The sequence below is a fragment of the Cajanus cajan genome, chromosome 6 (genome assembly GCF_000230855.2).
Source record: "Cajanus cajan strain Asha chromosome 6, NIPB_CcT2T_4, whole genome shotgun sequence".
In the NCBI taxonomy this organism is placed as follows: domain Eukaryota; kingdom Viridiplantae; phylum Streptophyta; class Magnoliopsida; order Fabales; family Fabaceae; genus Cajanus; species Cajanus cajan.
In genome coordinates, this window is record NC_138522.1 from 4,655,342 (window position 1) to 4,672,896 (window position 17,555).

The window sequence follows — 17,555 nt, forward strand, 5'->3', positions numbered from 1 at the left end:
GGCGTCTCTCTCTCTCTAGAGCTGTCCACCAATACATGGCATGCCCTTGGAAGCTAAGGGCAGCTAGAGGGACTTTTCTCTCTTCACTCACCCTGTGGCAAGCAAAGAGTTGTTCAACCTTCATTTCCCAATCTAAATATAACTCCACGTCATCTTTGCCAAAGAATTGTGGGAGGTCAACTTTGACTTCCCTTGGCCTAGTGGTCCTCCTAGGAGTATGTTGGTAGTGATCCCCTTGATTCATACTTTCATTAGGGGATGTGTATTGGGAATGTGAGCTCCTACTCTTTCTTCTATGTTTTCTCATGTCTTCTTTTAATTTTTCTTCCTCTTGTCTTAAAATTCTCAATTCTTCCTCTAAGTAAGCAAGTTGTCCTTCTCTTTCAATCTTTTCTTTTTCTCTTTGAATGGACTCTTGCTGTTTCCATAGTTTAAGTGATTTAAGCTCTTTAGTGATATATGAAATACTTTTTGGAGAGCCATCACTTTCATTATTGGAGGAATTTTGAGACATTTTAATTCAAGAAGATTTTCCACACAAAAATAGTTTTTATGAAAATAAGATTTTTGAAGTGCTTTAGACTTGGCACTTGGAGGTCTAAGAGTACAAATTGAACTTTGGAGGGAGGTGAGATACTAAAGAGCCACTTAATAACCAAGCCTCTTCAAGTAAAAATCTCTAAACCCCCTTGTACTTTTGCCTTGCACAAAACAATTTTCACAAAAAATATTTTTCAAAGAAAAATAACAAGAAAGTGCCTAAAGTGTACAATTAAACAATGCTTGAAATCATAAAGGGCAAGAAAACATAAATTGCTTGAAAACTTAAATGACTGAAAACATAAATTGCTTAAAACATAAATGGCTTGAAAACTTAAAGACAAGAAAACATAAACTAGGCGTTGAAAGCAATTAAACCTAGGTGAGAGCTTGAAAGGCACCAAAGACCTTCAAGGACCCTCTCACAAGTACTACACGAATTTGACTATGAGAACTCTTAAGGAGAGATGGAGATACACCAAAGGCACTCCAAGACACTCCTTAATAAAGGCCTTGTACAAAAATTTGGAAATAAAAATTTACAAGAAAAATTGAAATTCAAATTTTTCTCAAATGAAATGCAAATTCACACTCCACATGAAATGTAAATTCACATTCAAATGAAATTAGTGGCTGCACTTAATTTCAAAGAAAAAAAATTAGCCACTAATTAGAGATAAATTTTAGAGACGGATTTTGTAAGGAAAAACAAGTTTTAGAAACTAAAAATTCCGTCACTAAAATTAGTCTCTAAATTTTCACAATTAATTTGGCTCCTTCTTGCTCTAATCCAGCCACCAAGCTGCAGCCTCACAAGGTGTTTCACTCCTCTTTTATAAGCAACCTTGACTTTGGTCACTCCTAGGTGTGGTCAAGAGTCTTACCACCAAGAGAGAACAAACTCCCTAAGCAACCACCAAAGCCTTCAAGTTGATTTCCTTTGACTTGGCCTGCTACACCTTTAAGAAGAACTCAACCACCTTCAAGACTGGAATATTAGTGTAAAAATTGAAAATGCACAATTTAGAATGGCTACACCAAATGGTAGAATGAATTGAGACAAACTAGAAGGAGTTTCACAAAAAATGACAAGCAACAATTAAGGCTAATTTGGAAAGCTAGCACACAAAAGATATCCTATCAAAGGCACTAGAATGGATTACAAAACAAAAGCTAAGATTAGAAACAAAAATAAGACACAATTTATGTGGCTGGACCGAAAATATGTAAGCACACACACACCAAAATCGAGAGCTATGTTTACTAGATTTTTCACTCCTTTTGGCTTTTTCTTTTGCTATTTTCTTTATTTTCTTTTTGCAAAATATTTTTCACTTCTTTTTCTTTGATTAATCAGGAGTTTAAATGCCTTTTGATCACTTGTAAGTCTCGGTTTTAGGTTAGAAAAACTGCAGCAAAAATTTCACACAAAACAAGAGGTGTTCACAAGCATGTTTTCACTAGTGCTTCACAATTTTGTAGTATTTTTAGGTCAAATTTTCAAGCACTCATTCTTTTGTTTTTCTCATGCATTTAGAACACTTACACCTCTATTTTGTCTCTGTTTTAAGGTTCAAAAAATTGCAATAGGTTTCAGCCACACAACAAGACACAAAGAAACCTAATAGGAAAAGTGTTTAACAATTTTTTTTGACAAAACTTTTAACAAGACATAATAGAAACCTAACTCTAGGAAATTTTCTAGAACTAATAGCAAATTAAGAACTCAAACATGTAAAGAAAAAGCACATATAGTAAAGGTACAGATTCAATAAGCAAAAGACACACAAATTTCGGACACAACAACACAAAACAAAAATTAGGTCAAACAAGCTAGTCTAGGAAGTTTCAACATACAAAGGACTACACATGACTTTCTAAGAACAAACAATTGATTCAAAAACAAAATCTAAGCTCAATGCATGTTGTCTAATCACGGACACATGCGAATGAATGGAGAAGACTCAAGCAAATACAAAAACGCACAAGTTCAAGAGTACCTAAAAACACAAAACAAAAATTGATTCACAAGAATAGGAACAAGCAAAAATGAATCAATTAACTCATACTTGACATATAGGATCCATCAAACAATGTATTAGAACTAGATCCATACAACAAACACAAGTTTATGACATAGAAAAGGAAGATTAGACAACACGGATTCAAGTAGGAAAAGTTAGAAACAAAAACCTCAAGAGCACTAGGCTCTAGATACCAAAAATGATGGAGCTACTTGGAGAAGAATGTTGATTCTTCAAGTTCTCCATGCAAGTACCGAAGAGACTCTTGAGGAAACCTTGGAATGAAGGTCGAAACTCCTTGAAGCAAGCTCCAATGGAGTAGAAGTACTTGAAGTGATTCGGTTACTCTTAGCTTGTTGTAGAAGTTTGAGGAACCAAGTCAAAGGTAGAAGAACCTTTGAGAGAAACCTTAGAGAGAGAGTTATCTACGGTTTTGGGGACTCTTGAGTGAGAGAGAAATCTGATTTCTATTCTCAAAATGTTCAAAAGTGAGTACATGAGAGGTAATTACAAATATATAGGGAGAGGTAGCTTCTAGGAGAAGCTAACCTTAACCATGGTTCACTAGGAACCATGGTAAGGTAAGCTTAACTTCCCACGGTTTAGCAAGCTTGTAGGAGAAGCTAACCTTGACCATGGTTCACTTAAGAACCATGGTAAGGTAAGCTTAACCTACTAAGGTTTAGAAGCTTGCAAGGTAAGCTTCAAAAACCTAGAGGTGTAGCTTAGAAATTCGGCCAAGGAGGAAGAAGATGAGCTAGGCGGCCTTGGTTCAAATTGCTCCATGATTTAATTTGAAAATTATTGATTTGGTTTAGTTAGGTTCATCATATGATGATGAGACCTAGCTAAATCAAATCTATGAAAAATTAGGAGCAAAATGAGTCCAATATGCAAAATTTTGCCTAGGCCCAATTTCTAAATACACTCCCTGGCTTTGTTAAATGCCACCCCTTTTTCCCTACTGAAAAAATACAAAATGAATGTATCAACTAGGGAGGTTAAATGGAGTTAAACTCTCCAAGTAACCTACCTTAAAAACAATATACAAACACTAGAAAAAGCAAATAAAGTGTCTCACAAATACAAAGACAAAAATAACCTATACAAGAGACTACGTATAAACTGTACAATATACACAAGTAGAATTAGGCCTTCTCTTCATTATAGAGCATTCCAAGTGAAGAATACCTTGGGCTTGACAAACTCACTAGTATCTTTTTAATCTTTTGTTTATATTTCAAAAAGATTGAATTTTTAAAATTTCAAAATCTACTTTTTTATTTTTCAGTTATACCTTATTAAATAGTTATTATAATAATTATTTTTAACTAAATAACAAAGAAAATACTCTCTTTGGTCATAGTATAGAATATGTAAAAGTTTATGTATATTTATCTTAAATATAAACAAAATATCAATATATTACATTTGATTTAATGATATCAACATCAAAATATTATTTTATTTAATTGAAAATTTGAGATCATATTTCTAATTGTCTTCTTTAATCTTAATATCAAATTTTAATAAATGATGATTTAGGAAAATAAATAATTCCTTAAATAGAATTAGTGAAATTAAATGATGTTAACTAATATTTTTAAGTGTTATTTAATTTTATTTTTTATTTTTACCTATTTGATGTTGGAGTAGTATTAATTATAATTTTTTTTTTGAGAAAGTAGAATGCACAATCAAAGGGCATACCAGAATTAGTTCCACAACTTCTATTATTCTAATGTACACAACTTCCACTTTCAATAGAACTATATCACCACATTAACTCCAAAGAATCCAATATCTATCAACCAATCAACATAACTAGGTACAATTACATATCAGATTTAACCAAAACACAAGCATCACCTCCCATTCTCCCACCCAAAATTCTTGTAGTTTTAATTTACATCTTGAATTTTTTTTCTGACATTAATACTATGGAGCCAATTCTGTTGACTTGCTCCTAGGCTCACTGCTTCTGTCACCGGTGATCCTGTCTTAAACTTCAGGACCTTTGTTCCACTTTGGAGTAAACACACACTATAGTACTTTAATTTGGAAATCGCTATCATATTACTCCTTGAAATTAATAAATTGTCGAGTAAGTCCTTAAAATGTTAAATAAATCTTTAAATTTAATTACTTTATGTTATTTTGACCTCTAAATACATATCAATGATTTAATGTTATCACTTTAATCACACATTTTTTAAGTTTTGGATTAATATGATTATCAATTGACACTTTTATGGACTTATTCAACAATTTTTTAGTTTCATGAATTAATATGAAAATGCCTTTCAAATTCAAGTACCAAAGTGTGTTTTCTCTCCACTATCTTTGGTGTCTCTTTCCCACAAAGAGTGCCTTAGAGATGAAGCAACCTGTCTCTGCCCCCCTTCTGTGTAAAGCATCCTGCTCAAATCCACTGGCATATCACCTATTTCACTACCCTTGCCATGTTCATCATCATTGGCAAACTCATCTGCATAATCACTTTCAAACTCTTCCTCGGCATCATTGTACACTGGGGCCCCTAGTTCCAGGTCTCCTGCTGTTTTTCTCACCACAGGGCTTAGGGATTCAATAGCCCTTCTTCCAGATGCTTCTGATGGTTCCTTCGGAATTGGAATCTTAGACCTGAATTTGTTCTTGGATGGAGGAATGACAGAGCAGAATATTTCTTTGAAGTTCTCAGCTACTCCTTTGTCAAAAGGGTTGGCTTGTTGGTCATACCGGTATCTAAAATTTTCATAAGTTGACTGCACATAAAACAAAGAATGGTCATTAACATGTGTGAGAAAATCATATCAAAATGCACATTACTCTTTCATATATAAAGCATGCATACCACAACATATATTATATTAGCAAAATGCTAATAACACCTCTTTGTTGTTAGTTGAATTTAAATGAAAATTACTAAATTTTGCGGACACTTCTTATTTAATGAGTTTCTCTAGTAATTTTATAATTTCTAATAAATTTTAACCACCAATAAATTGTGTATTAGAAGAACTGTAATAGAAAATGTGTTCCTAGCCCCTTTCGTTACATTAAGGTTTCCAAATGTGGAATGCAAAGGATGATCAGAATTCAGAAACACCCAGAAAAACAGTAAATAAGGCCACATTGAAGGTCAAGGGTATGTGAGTTAAATGGTGTCCAAACCTGGTTTTTGCTGATTAGATATGTGTGGAAAACAGTGAGGCCACCAACAAACCAGACAGAAATGAAGGAGTATAATATTAGTGCAATGGAAGCAGGAGTTTTGATCATTGCTTTCCAAATTGATATCTCCTCTGAGTCCATGATCTTCTTAATGTAGACCCAGCAAAAGCCATGAATGTACAAACAGAGAAGGGTTGCAGAGAAAACAAACATGTAGTAGAACCGGTAATTTCGCTGCAGCCAAGTACATACAAGCAAAGAAGCCAAGAAAAGAAATTGACTTAGCAACTTTATGATCATATCTACTACTAAAATTATACTAATTGTTTTTGTTATTGTGCTTGTGTCATGAAGTGATGTTTGAGTATGGAAGCAGACAATACAAAAATACAAGCAAAGAATCCCACATTTCTATCTTTTTAAAACCTAGGAGAAAAATGTATTCAAGAATATAATATGGTCATCATACAAACCAATAGTAATAACTAATAATTCATATAGAGACGCAAAACACAGATTGAACTCGAGCTATGATGATTCTACAATCTATGAACCATTCCTATCCCTAGTTCTATAGGCTATAGCAATTTCTGTTGTTTGTAAATCACATGTAATTTTAAGAACTACTTAATTCTTTTCATCACGTACTACAATATTATAGGCTTTCTTCCTCCAAGCACTAAAGATTGTCACAAGTAGTATATCTGTAGTCCGTATTAGACATGCCTGCTAACTGCATATCCCTTTTCAATAGTAAGTTTAATTCTACTCATCTTTTTTTTTTTTTTAGTAGTTGACTGTTAGCTTTTGATCACACTAGAATTATTTGTTTGGGGATTTCACAATTGCAAGAAGAAGTTTTTATTCAATAGTTGTAAAGTAAAAGTAAAACAAAGACAAAAGAACAAACATTACAGAAAAAAAAGACATTAAAATCAAAACACAATAATTGTTGTTCTAAATCATAATATGATAGTAATAGAAAAGGACTCTGAGGTGGTGGCTTTTGACTAGAGCTATCTAACGAACTAGTCCGGTGGACTAACTGTGAGAAATATGTTAGTCCTGCATGACCTAACTTTTAAACGGATCATGTTTTGTTTGATCCAGACAAAATATGATCGCTTTATTCATTTTTAATAATTTAACATGTAATTTAAAAATATAAAAAAAACATTGGACTAAACAAGTTTAATACCTTTCGATTAATCTCTATTGGGTCAACCTAGCTTTATTAGCCCATTGAACTGGGCCAAATTAGCCCGGTCTTTTTCAAGTCTAAAAATTAACAACCTGAGTTGTTAGACTTGATAGGTCATAACGAATCAGACTAATTTTGACAGTTCTACTTTTGATTAACATCAATTTGAAATTGAGATATGTAAACATTAGTCCATTACCAATCCAATGCACTGCCCCACCCAGGGGCAGTGATGATCAAATCTCTCTACACAGTTATCACACACTGAACAATGAGAACAGCGGGGAGGTCTATAGAGCATGCAAGTATCACAATATTTAATCTTCACAGAAACTCCATTGACGATGACTTCCTTTGATCGCGGAAAATGTAGCCGTGGAGTTTGTTCATTGTTGATGTTGGCACTCCCATCAGATTCATCCATCATCAGTGGGGGCTGAGCATTACGGGGCACTATGCCAGGATCTCTTCCTGAGGTCAGCACAAGGGTGATCAGAACCTGAGAATATACGTTTTAATACTTTAGAATATATTTGTATTCAAAATGTCATCTAACGCTAACTCTAAAACTGGTATGTTTAAGCTACATTCAAATTTCAAAATGTGATCTACGTCAAAATGAGAAGCCTTGTGCTAGATTATTTGAATATTTGTATAACCATTATGTATCAGAGCTGCAAGCACGATTGGTGCAACTAGTATAAGTTTTTCAATTATTTGTTTTTGGGTCTTACAATGACACATTATTTTTATTTTATTAAACAATTTTTTTTATAGTGCAATTGTATAAAATTCAATAAATGGATCCCACAAACTATCTCTTATTTTTAGTTCTCGTTTTTGTTTTGATCCAAAATCCTAATTTTGGGCATGAGAGGGATGTGACATATGAACAGAATGCTCCTTAGAAGACATGTAATCCTCTTTTTGTTCATAGAACTTTCTTGTATGTGTCTCAAGTTTTGAAAGTGGAACACAAGATTTTACACCTGATAATTATATCAGAACCTAACACGTTTTGCTTCACTTCAAATTGATATTTGATACTCCCTTGCTCCCTTTTCCCTCATCCCCTTTCCCCTCAAATAAATACCAAATTCTCTCAACAATTGGTTTTTGTGTTTCAAGCCTATTTCTTTATGTCTAGTCATCCAAGATTCTCTTAGTAAGATTTTCAAGAGAGAAGCAAGTAGCAGAGTTTTAAAGTTATGGGTATTGATTTTGTGCGAGGTTGACCCTTCAACAATCTGTATCTCGAAGCAAGATAGCAATAGTGATTCACATATAATATAACATTGTGATTCTACTAGAACATAACATTAGGGGATAAGAGCAATTACCGAGCATATCAAACAAATCACGTACGGTATCATCAATTAATGAAGGAGGCAATGTTTTTGGGAATAAAAGTGACTTACGAACATTGTGAGAACAATAAGTATGATCAATATTGAATATCCCCAGTGATGAGGAAAATCATCCAACAGTTTCCTCGCCACAAAAGCAGAGAAAACAGCAACAGGGGCAACGATAAGAAACATCGTCAAAAATATAGATTTCACATCAGGTCCAAATATAACTCTCCCTCCAAGACAAAATTCCTGAAAAAATACAGCCACCACGAACAATTCAAAACACAAAAAATAACAGTACAAAAGCTTAATCTTTTGTATACAATAGCCAAGTAATTTTTAAGATGCGAGTTTTCTAGTTATGCAACATGAAAAAGTCAATATGTATTACCCTTTAAAATTAAAGTTAAAACATGGTCTGATACAATATGAATAAAGAATTTCAACTACGATCCAGGTACAAACACAGGTATCAATCAATTCAAAATTAAATTTTTACACAATAAGAAGATAACTTAAAAAAAAGGGTAATTGAAGAGCTTAAAAGTGGTGTATATTTTGTTAGCTTACGTTGTTGCCTTTCCAAGCACGGTAAGTTCTGACCAGAGGAGGAGCAACGGCATCCCCGGCAGCGGCGCCGCCGGAGCTCGGCGGCGGCGGAGGGTGCAGTGGAAACATTGGTTGCGAGAATTGCATGTGACAATAATTACTACGTTAATTGAAAGGAAATGTCAAAGGAGGCTTTTGTGTTTGATTTTTAAATTTGGAAAAATGTGATTTATTGCAACAGTTGAGTTTAGTTGAGTTGGGTAGGTTAATTAGTTGACTTTTCCATCTTTTGTGAAATAATAATATCAATTGTTAAATTGCGACCCCACCCAATAATTTGGCAGATCAACCGTCCTTGTTGAACGGCCGGTCAATTAATACAACTATACTACTTCACAACACAAAAGTCCACTTCCAAAACAACTTCTCAATTATGTATTTTTTTTTTTAATTCATGGATGATATTTTGCAAATTTCATCACCTATTTTTTACAATCATATATTTTATTATCTAATTTTTTTAAAATTTTTTCAAATTTTATCATCTTGTTAAGTGATCCATAACATGATATATTAATTATTTACCTGACTTGAAATGTGTTACACCAATTATTAACATGACTACATGAGGGACAAAAAAGTACAGTTAAACATTTTAATTAAATAACGCTTAACTAATTAAAATGCTTATTAATGTAACCAACACTGTATCTTGGAATTGGATTTGGAAGATTTATACGTCTGAGAATATTAAATTTTTCGCTTGGCAGGTTTGCGATAATACTCTGCCATCTCGCGTGTTTCTCCCAAACTCGATACTTTGCTTAAGATATTATGTATAGCAAATGTGGATTTGTGATTGAAGACCTGTCACATATTTTCCTTGTTTGTGGGGGTGGCTTGTGTATTGGAGTGGCCAACTTTGCTGCATATATAATGCATATGTTGAACACGAGATCTTGTGTTTACTTCTTTATGGCTACTTTGCAAGTCTCATAATGAGTAGTGATGGCAACAAGATGAAATTGTATGAATTTTACTATCTTCGTCTTTAGTTTTATTTTTGTATTTTATGTATGTCCTTATCTTTGTCCCCATATACTTGAGGGATATAAAATTTGTATTCTCATCTCTATCTCTATCAGTTATCGAATATATTTTTACTTGTTTAGAAATTAATTAAATATTTTTTTAAAAAATATAAAAAAAATTTAACATAGAATAACAATTACAAAATTACATTAATTAAGTATTATTTGACATAAATTTAACATAAAGTAGAAATAACATAAATGTCAAGTAAATTTTTTCAAAAATAAATTAAATTCATAGAAATTTAAAGTGGATATAACTACAGGTACTGGTACGAGTATGGGTACGAGGCGGGGAAGAATATACTCATCCTCATCCCCATACCCAATTTAATAAATTGGATATTACTTGTACCCATACCCAAACCTAGTTAAATCGAGTATTGTTATCTCCTTGACAAGTGTATCAAATCGTACAAGTAGTTCAATAATAAGTATGAGTATCATCTCCCAAGGAACTTACACAATACTTAGCAAAAACCATTGATTACACTAAATTGAGCTATTGGAAATTAAAATTTTGATTGGTTGTAAGAAATAAAGTACTTGAACAAGATAAATGTCATGAGAAGTCTTTTTTTGAAATTTTATGAACACTTAAAATGCAAAAAACTGATTTTAACACAATAATTAAAAATATTGGAGTTCAACTTCACCAAACATTCCTCTCATGTTTACAAACAAGCTCAAACTAGTTATAATTCATAATTTATCTATCACTCACAAGTATAACTAACCCTAATTTCTTACAAGTTGGAATCTAAACCCCTTGATTAATCTATCAATTCCTTGAATAGCTTAACTAAGAAACCAGCTTTAAAAATAAGAGCTAAAGAAAGACTAATGATATTTACTGCATTCCTAGATATGAGCACCATTAGTTGCTCTACTTCAATTCAAAGATTCACAAGTCTTTTTCTATCACTTTAAAACCCAAAGTTCAAGTTAAAGGAGATAAATCATAACAAGCATTAAGTAAAAAAGATAGAAAAATAAAACTAAATAACAACTAAGATTGATAACTTAAAGAGAATACATGAGAACGAGTTAGGTTACATTAAATCCTAACAAGGGAGAGTTTAGCTACACATAAACATGTAGAACACTGCAAATGATGAAGAAAAGAGGAAACTTGATCTTGAAGGCTCTAAAGCTCTCCAGCCACCACACAGCCTTCAAGAAAGGTTCTCTAATATGATTGTCCTCAAATTTCTGCTCACTTAGGTCATAAAACCTTTTGTCTCATCTCAATAATGACATGTCAACACTTTTGGCACCAAGCATGTGCTACCACACTCAACGTGGACTCAAAACAAAAAGGGAGGGACCTCTAGAGCTGTGACACTTAGTGTCAATTTCCACGCTTAACATGGTGATTGAATTTGTTCCAATGAATCTCTACCATGTTGATGGAAGGAAGTAGTGGCATGTTTCCATCACATGTTGAGGTTGAGCATGGAGACAGCCAAAAATTTCTTCTCTCTTGAATCTACATCAATTGTCACTTGCTTCTCTCAATGTGTTCCAACATTCTTCTCAACTACAAAATAACAACAAAAAGCTTGTAAGTTACCTACTAATGTGAGTTAGAGACTAAAGTTAACTTTCTACAAAAAATAAGTTAAATCTTAGGCAAATCAAGGTCTCAAGTCAAGAAAAATTGAATAAATGCTTCAAATTGTACTAAATTAGTGAAATTATAGCACTTATCAAATATTTCCCCTTAAAGTCGGGGCGGGTTTGAGTATTATCCACATGTATGAGTTTATTTTCCATCCCAAATAATAAAGAGGTATTCAAACAAACCTATTCTATAATTCATGTAATTCTTCATTAAGTGACCATGTTGAATGTTATAATAAGTGCAACGTTTGATAATAAACTTAGTCTTAATCAGTAGGTTGTGTGGGAGGAGAGAAGGGTCTCATGTGCTTTGCCTTAGGAGTCTCAAGTGACGATGCTCTTGGCTATCCTAGCCCAACTGGCCCAACTAGGTTTGGGAGCCTACTTCATGATGCTTATGGAGCTTGCATATAACTATCCTTAATGCTTCTAACACTTATGGAACCTCACTCCACTTTAAGTGGGTTGGTAGAATATTAAGACAAGTTGGTCTACATTATTACCCACAATCAAGCTAGATTTAAGTATGTGTTAGCCTTTGTTAAAAATATTCAAATATGTGTGAGCCTAACATTTGAATTTCTGACTTGAGCTTTATGAAAGCCCGATTTAACCTAAAAGTTTGTTTAAAATTTTATTTTGTGACAATGTTTATAAAAAGATTGAAAATCACATACACATATATGAAGTTAGCATCAATGAGTTTATATATCTCTTGATATTATTATGTATTATATATATATATATATATATATATATATATATATATATATATATATATATATATATATATATATATATTATGCATGTGTGTTATGGATGAAGATCAAGCTACTAAAAGAGTAACTTTTGGTAAAGTTACAATATTCAATAACTCATGTATATGTTGAATTTAAATAATCCAACCATTAATTCAAGGTAGAATTATCCAATTGTTAATTTGAATTTATGCAACAAAGTATTAAATAAATTTTAAACTTTACAAAAAATTTAAATTTGAAATATTCAAGAAGAATAATTAATTTCAACAATAAAAATATTTAATTTAACAATGAGATTGTTAAAATCCAATGTATATAATAATTTACTGTATATAATATATTCACTCACCACAGAAAAAAATATCATCTAGTGATACATTTTATAGTGACATAATATTTGTCACTAAAAATTATTTTTACATATATTATAAGTACAAATATGTTAATATATTGTTAAAAAAATGTAAGTATATGTTATAGTGTCATACAATAAATATTGATGAATCTTATTCAAAATTAACACTTAAATTATGTGTAACTATATGTCAAATAAATTTATATTTACATATATTATATTTATAATGAAATTTTTTATATGTTACTATATATAATAATTCTTGCAGTGTGATTATATATATATATATATATATATATATATATATATGATAATTATGTATGTATAATATAATATAACAATATGATATTAAAAAATTATGTTACATATGTAATAAAAAAGCCAACCTATAATGTTCAATACAGATTTTTTTTAAGATCTAAGTTTTAACCTTTTCATTTAAATACACTTTTTAAAAAGTTAAGTCTAACTTTTTAATTAATAAATAAGTTACGCTACGCCATTGATAGAAAACCTAGCCTATTTGACTATTTCTATCCTTATCCACTGAGTTTAATTAGTTTGGTGTCATGGTATGTCTTCTAGTGTGTTTTGAAAATAATTTGCATCACTGTCAATAAGGATTTCCACTTTTATTTGTAATATTTATTTATAAGTTAAAATTTAATATTTTTTAAAATAAATTATCAATAATTAAAAAATGTTATACCACAATATAGAATTTATATATTAAAAATATATCTATTTATACAAATTTTATATATAATTTATATATTTAAATATAATATTTATTTGTATATATAACTTATTATAAAATTTAGTTATATATAATAAATATATATATATATTAGAATACTTGAATATCAATCTACCAAATATCAATTGTAGTTTACTTTTCCCTATTAGAACATCAAAAGCTGGTATAAAAAATCATCTTTCAATCTAAATAAGATATTTTCGTTTTTTAATTTTGTACAATATTTTAGTTATAATTATTAATTATATTATCAATATATATATATATATATATATATATATATATATATATATATATCATATTTTATATTTTATATTTTATTTTGACTACCTCTTTATAGTAATGCACTGGTTATTAGTTTTTTCTTTTAAAATTAATTTATACTATAAATTGGATTATTTTTTTTTTCTTGTTAAAACTTTACCATTCTAAAAAAAGTAACTAGTCGCATACTAAGGATAGCAATATTATTAATATAAATGATTAATTTCATTTTTTAGTCAATTCAATTTTATCAAATTTATAATTTTGGAGAATAAAAATAGAACTATTTTTTTTTTTAATATTGGACATTAAAGATAATTTTTTTTATTCTTTATTTAGAAATATCCAAACTTTGATTTGTAAAACCCTATAAATATTTCCAAACAATCATTTTTATATTTATTTATATATTTCATATTCTAATTACATTTTCATTTTATCATATTTTATCTCCATCTCTAAATAAATTTTAAATAAATTTAATTAATAAATCATAATATTTACTTATTATAAATTAAAAATATAAAATAAACATCTATCTTGTATATATTAACTATATTTCTTAATCATTATATCCCAACCTTAAATATTTTTTTAAATAGAGATAATATTATTAATTGCACTACAAGAAATATTACATACAGTGATATACAAAAAATGTTACTATAGATACAATATATGTATATATATATATATATATTTAACATATAGTTACATATAATTTTAGTGTTAATTTTGAATGTGATTTAACAACATATTTTATGTATCATTATAGACTATACTCACTTTTTAACAATATACTAATATATATATATAATGTATTTATTGTATTATTAAAAGTAATTTTTAATGACACATATATATGTTATTATATAACATTTTTTTTATAGTGTTACTTAATTATCTTTGACTCCTTAAATACATATATTATTATGCATATGTAATTGTTATTGAAAGATGAATCATTACTACTTATTTTATTAAATACAACAAATAATACATTTTATCCTATAGTCGTGTGAGTGTTATATCCTTTTTACCATTTTATAGATAAAAAAGAATACAACTAACAAGTTATTGATTTGAATAATGATATGTTCAAGTCTCTTAAGCAAGTAGTTAGGGTTAGAAGTATAGGGAAAATATGATTCAAAGGGAGAATTCTGTTACACCATTTTTCTTGAATTCATTAACTATATAAAAATGTTACATAATTAATTAACAAAAATGAAATTATCAAGATCATTTTTGCAAATAGAGAACGTCACATGCCCAAACGTTGTCATAACGTAGTTGAATAAAAAACAACCGAGTTAAAACGATTTTGGCACTCAAAATGGCTATACAAAGTAAACTCAAACTAAAGTATTTATATATAAACATAAAAATCATATTAGAAAATGTCCAATTGTATAACCCCATTATCATAATTGATCAAAGGATACCAACCAAAAGTAACCATAACTATCAAGCATAAGTCTCTTCTAAACATCATCATTTATATCTAACTGAGCTTCAGCTAGAAATAGTACGTGATCAATCCAAACATAAACAACACAACACACAATAGGAAGTGAAGTACATTTCACATTATGCTCAAAGTACAGTATAAGCAATAAAAAAAACACACAAAAGCAGTAAAACATTCACACATCTCATTTATCAACCTGTAAACACGTACGTATGATGAAATGCAAGTCCTAGTAATTTATTTCATATGTATATCGTACCAAGTTAAAACATTATTAAAGCTGGACTAGGAGGACATGTAGCAGATGCATTGCCCTAACTCAAGATACGACTGCTACCATAGTCTACACCATTAATCTATCCTCGGTGACTAGTCAAGGTCATAAAGTTACAGTAGCACGCCCCGATTCTCATAAAATCAACATCAACCATATATTGGAGTTTTTCTAGCGGGTGTAACATTCACCATTATCAAGTAAGAATCTAATAAAACTAATTAATATAATATATAATTCCCTTCAGTTGATTAGGGGAAAACAAAGATCACAACAATGTTCATCAGTTTCTATAGACAATGTTCATAAAATAGGTTTTAGATGGATCTAATATAATTTAAACCCGGCAAGATATTTTAGTTGATTGTTTTTTTCTCGTTTTTGTTTTTTGGGCCAACGTTGTGAATAGAGCGAGACCGGCCTGATAAGTGGTCAGAAAATCCGAAGACAGAGAAGAAAATGGGCCACTAGAATAAACGTACTACGAAATGACCCAATTACAGTGCGCTCAATTGCTCAAAAAGGCCCAACGAAATGTTGGACCAGAAAAGAAAAAAAGAAGTGAAAAGGAAAGAAATAACGAAAATAGAATGATTTGATGTACAAGCATTGAAGCACGCACGTTTTGTTCTTCTTATTTCCTACTATGGATCTTATATAAATACATACGAAAAAAGGGAAAATGAAATATATTGCTGTATACAATGATGATGGGTACCTAAATCCAATTGAAGAAAAGAACAATTCAGATACAAATTCGGAAATTGTCTGGATTCGAGTTTGCCATTATTATGCCGGAACTCTACAGTTGCATGGAATTTTCTCCTTCTGAAATTTCAAGGCCACGAACACATACCATGAATAGTCCATGTGGTTTGGACTTGATAATTCTATTATATATCAATATCTATATCTATCTTTTCTTTTCAATACTTCTGCATGTTGCTCGTCTAGTACAAGATAAGATCTATCATTTCACCATCTTTGCATGCGCACATGGCGTGACAGCTTCATGGGACCTTCATTTATTAATTCCCTCTGAATATAAGACTTATGTTATAAACTTATAACTTCCATTAACCATAGGCTATCTTCAAGAACCAATCAATGAGTCCACAATTGCTGCCGGAGAACGTGTTGTTATGCATAGTTGCTAAGGTCCAAAAAATGTGTTACATTTCTTTGCACTTTAATGAATTGGTTTCAAGTGGATGAATATTTAGAGGTGATGGTAAATTGCCTTAACCTTCCGCCAAAGTAATCTATTCCGTAGCCTCATATTTTGGGAACACTCTCTCTCCAACAACACACCACGTCACCACATTAACTCACTCATAAAGGTCCCTATCTAACCCTATTAACTCCATAATATAGTACTTTGCAAAACCCTCTCGTTATGCTTCTCCTACGTTAAGCTAAGCAAGCAATCCACATCATCCAAGTTTTAGTAACAATGAATACTACCTACTGTAGTAGTGTCTAAATAGTCTATTACTTTTCATTATGGTAGATACTTACGCTTTAATTAGCAGTGAGATTTTGGTTAATGTTGCATCAAGTTATATATATACCTTGGCATAGCTATTAAACATGCTATTGATTATTTGATTCCATATACGAGAAATGCACACTCGTACAAGGGTTGTTGAACCCACCAATTTGCGACGCGGCACCATGTGTATGGTCTAGGACTCTAGGTGCATGTGGCTTCCAATTATTTCATGATATTGAAGTTTTACCAAGATTAATTATGCTAGGAGGAATTATACTTAATTAAAGTCATGTTAATTAGTATCTTAATTAATGTAACGTTAAGAAATACATAAATTATATTTTATATTTAAAATTATAGAAAGCGTATCAGTCAATGGTATACAAACTCGATCGAACAGATCACGTGCTGGATCGGTGGTTAATTTACTGGTTAAACTACATGAATCAATATAATAATATCATGAATAGATTTATATATAAAAAAATATTAATTATGTTATTTATATAGTAAATAGTTTAGGGGTGAAACTCGTTTGCACGTGGTCTGGCACTGGGTTTGACAGGTGACACAGAAAATGTGAGACAGATCGTACAGCGTGTAACAGACCTAGTTTGACTGTTATAA

At 30.7% G+C, this 17,555-nt stretch overlaps 1 protein-coding gene across 1 annotated transcript; it reads right to left on the reverse strand.

Annotated features, from left to right (window-relative positions):
- Positions 1–4,271: 4,271 nt before the first annotated feature.
- On the reverse strand, positions 4,272–9,049 carry LOC109813195 (putative protein S-acyltransferase 6). Its single transcript, XM_020377335.3, has 5 exons — positions 8,862–9,049; positions 8,358–8,540; positions 7,139–7,438; positions 5,739–5,972; positions 4,272–5,329 (listed from the first exon to the last, which is right to left on the reverse strand). The coding sequence occupies exons 1-5, from the start codon at positions 8,985–8,987 to the stop codon at positions 4,874–4,876; spliced, it is 1,299 nt and encodes a 432-aa protein (XP_020232924.1). The 5' UTR covers positions 8,988–9,049; the 3' UTR covers positions 4,272–4,873.
- Positions 9,050–17,555: the final 8,506 nt, after the last annotated feature.

Bases quoted from the DNA above. Each gene is read 5' to 3' on its own strand.
- LOC109813195 (XM_020377335.3), bottom strand. From the start codon at position 8,987: ATGCAATTCTCGCAACCAATGTTTCCACTGCACCCTCCGCCGCCGCCG. The intron at 8,541-8,861 runs GTAAGCTAACAA...GTATTTTTTCAG, and splicing joins GTGCTTGGAAAGGCAACAAC to GAATTTTGTCTTGGAGGGAG. The intron at 5,330-5,738 runs GTTTGGACACCA...TTTTATGTGCAG, and splicing joins ATCTAATCAGCAAAAACCAG to TCAACTTATGAAAATTTTAG.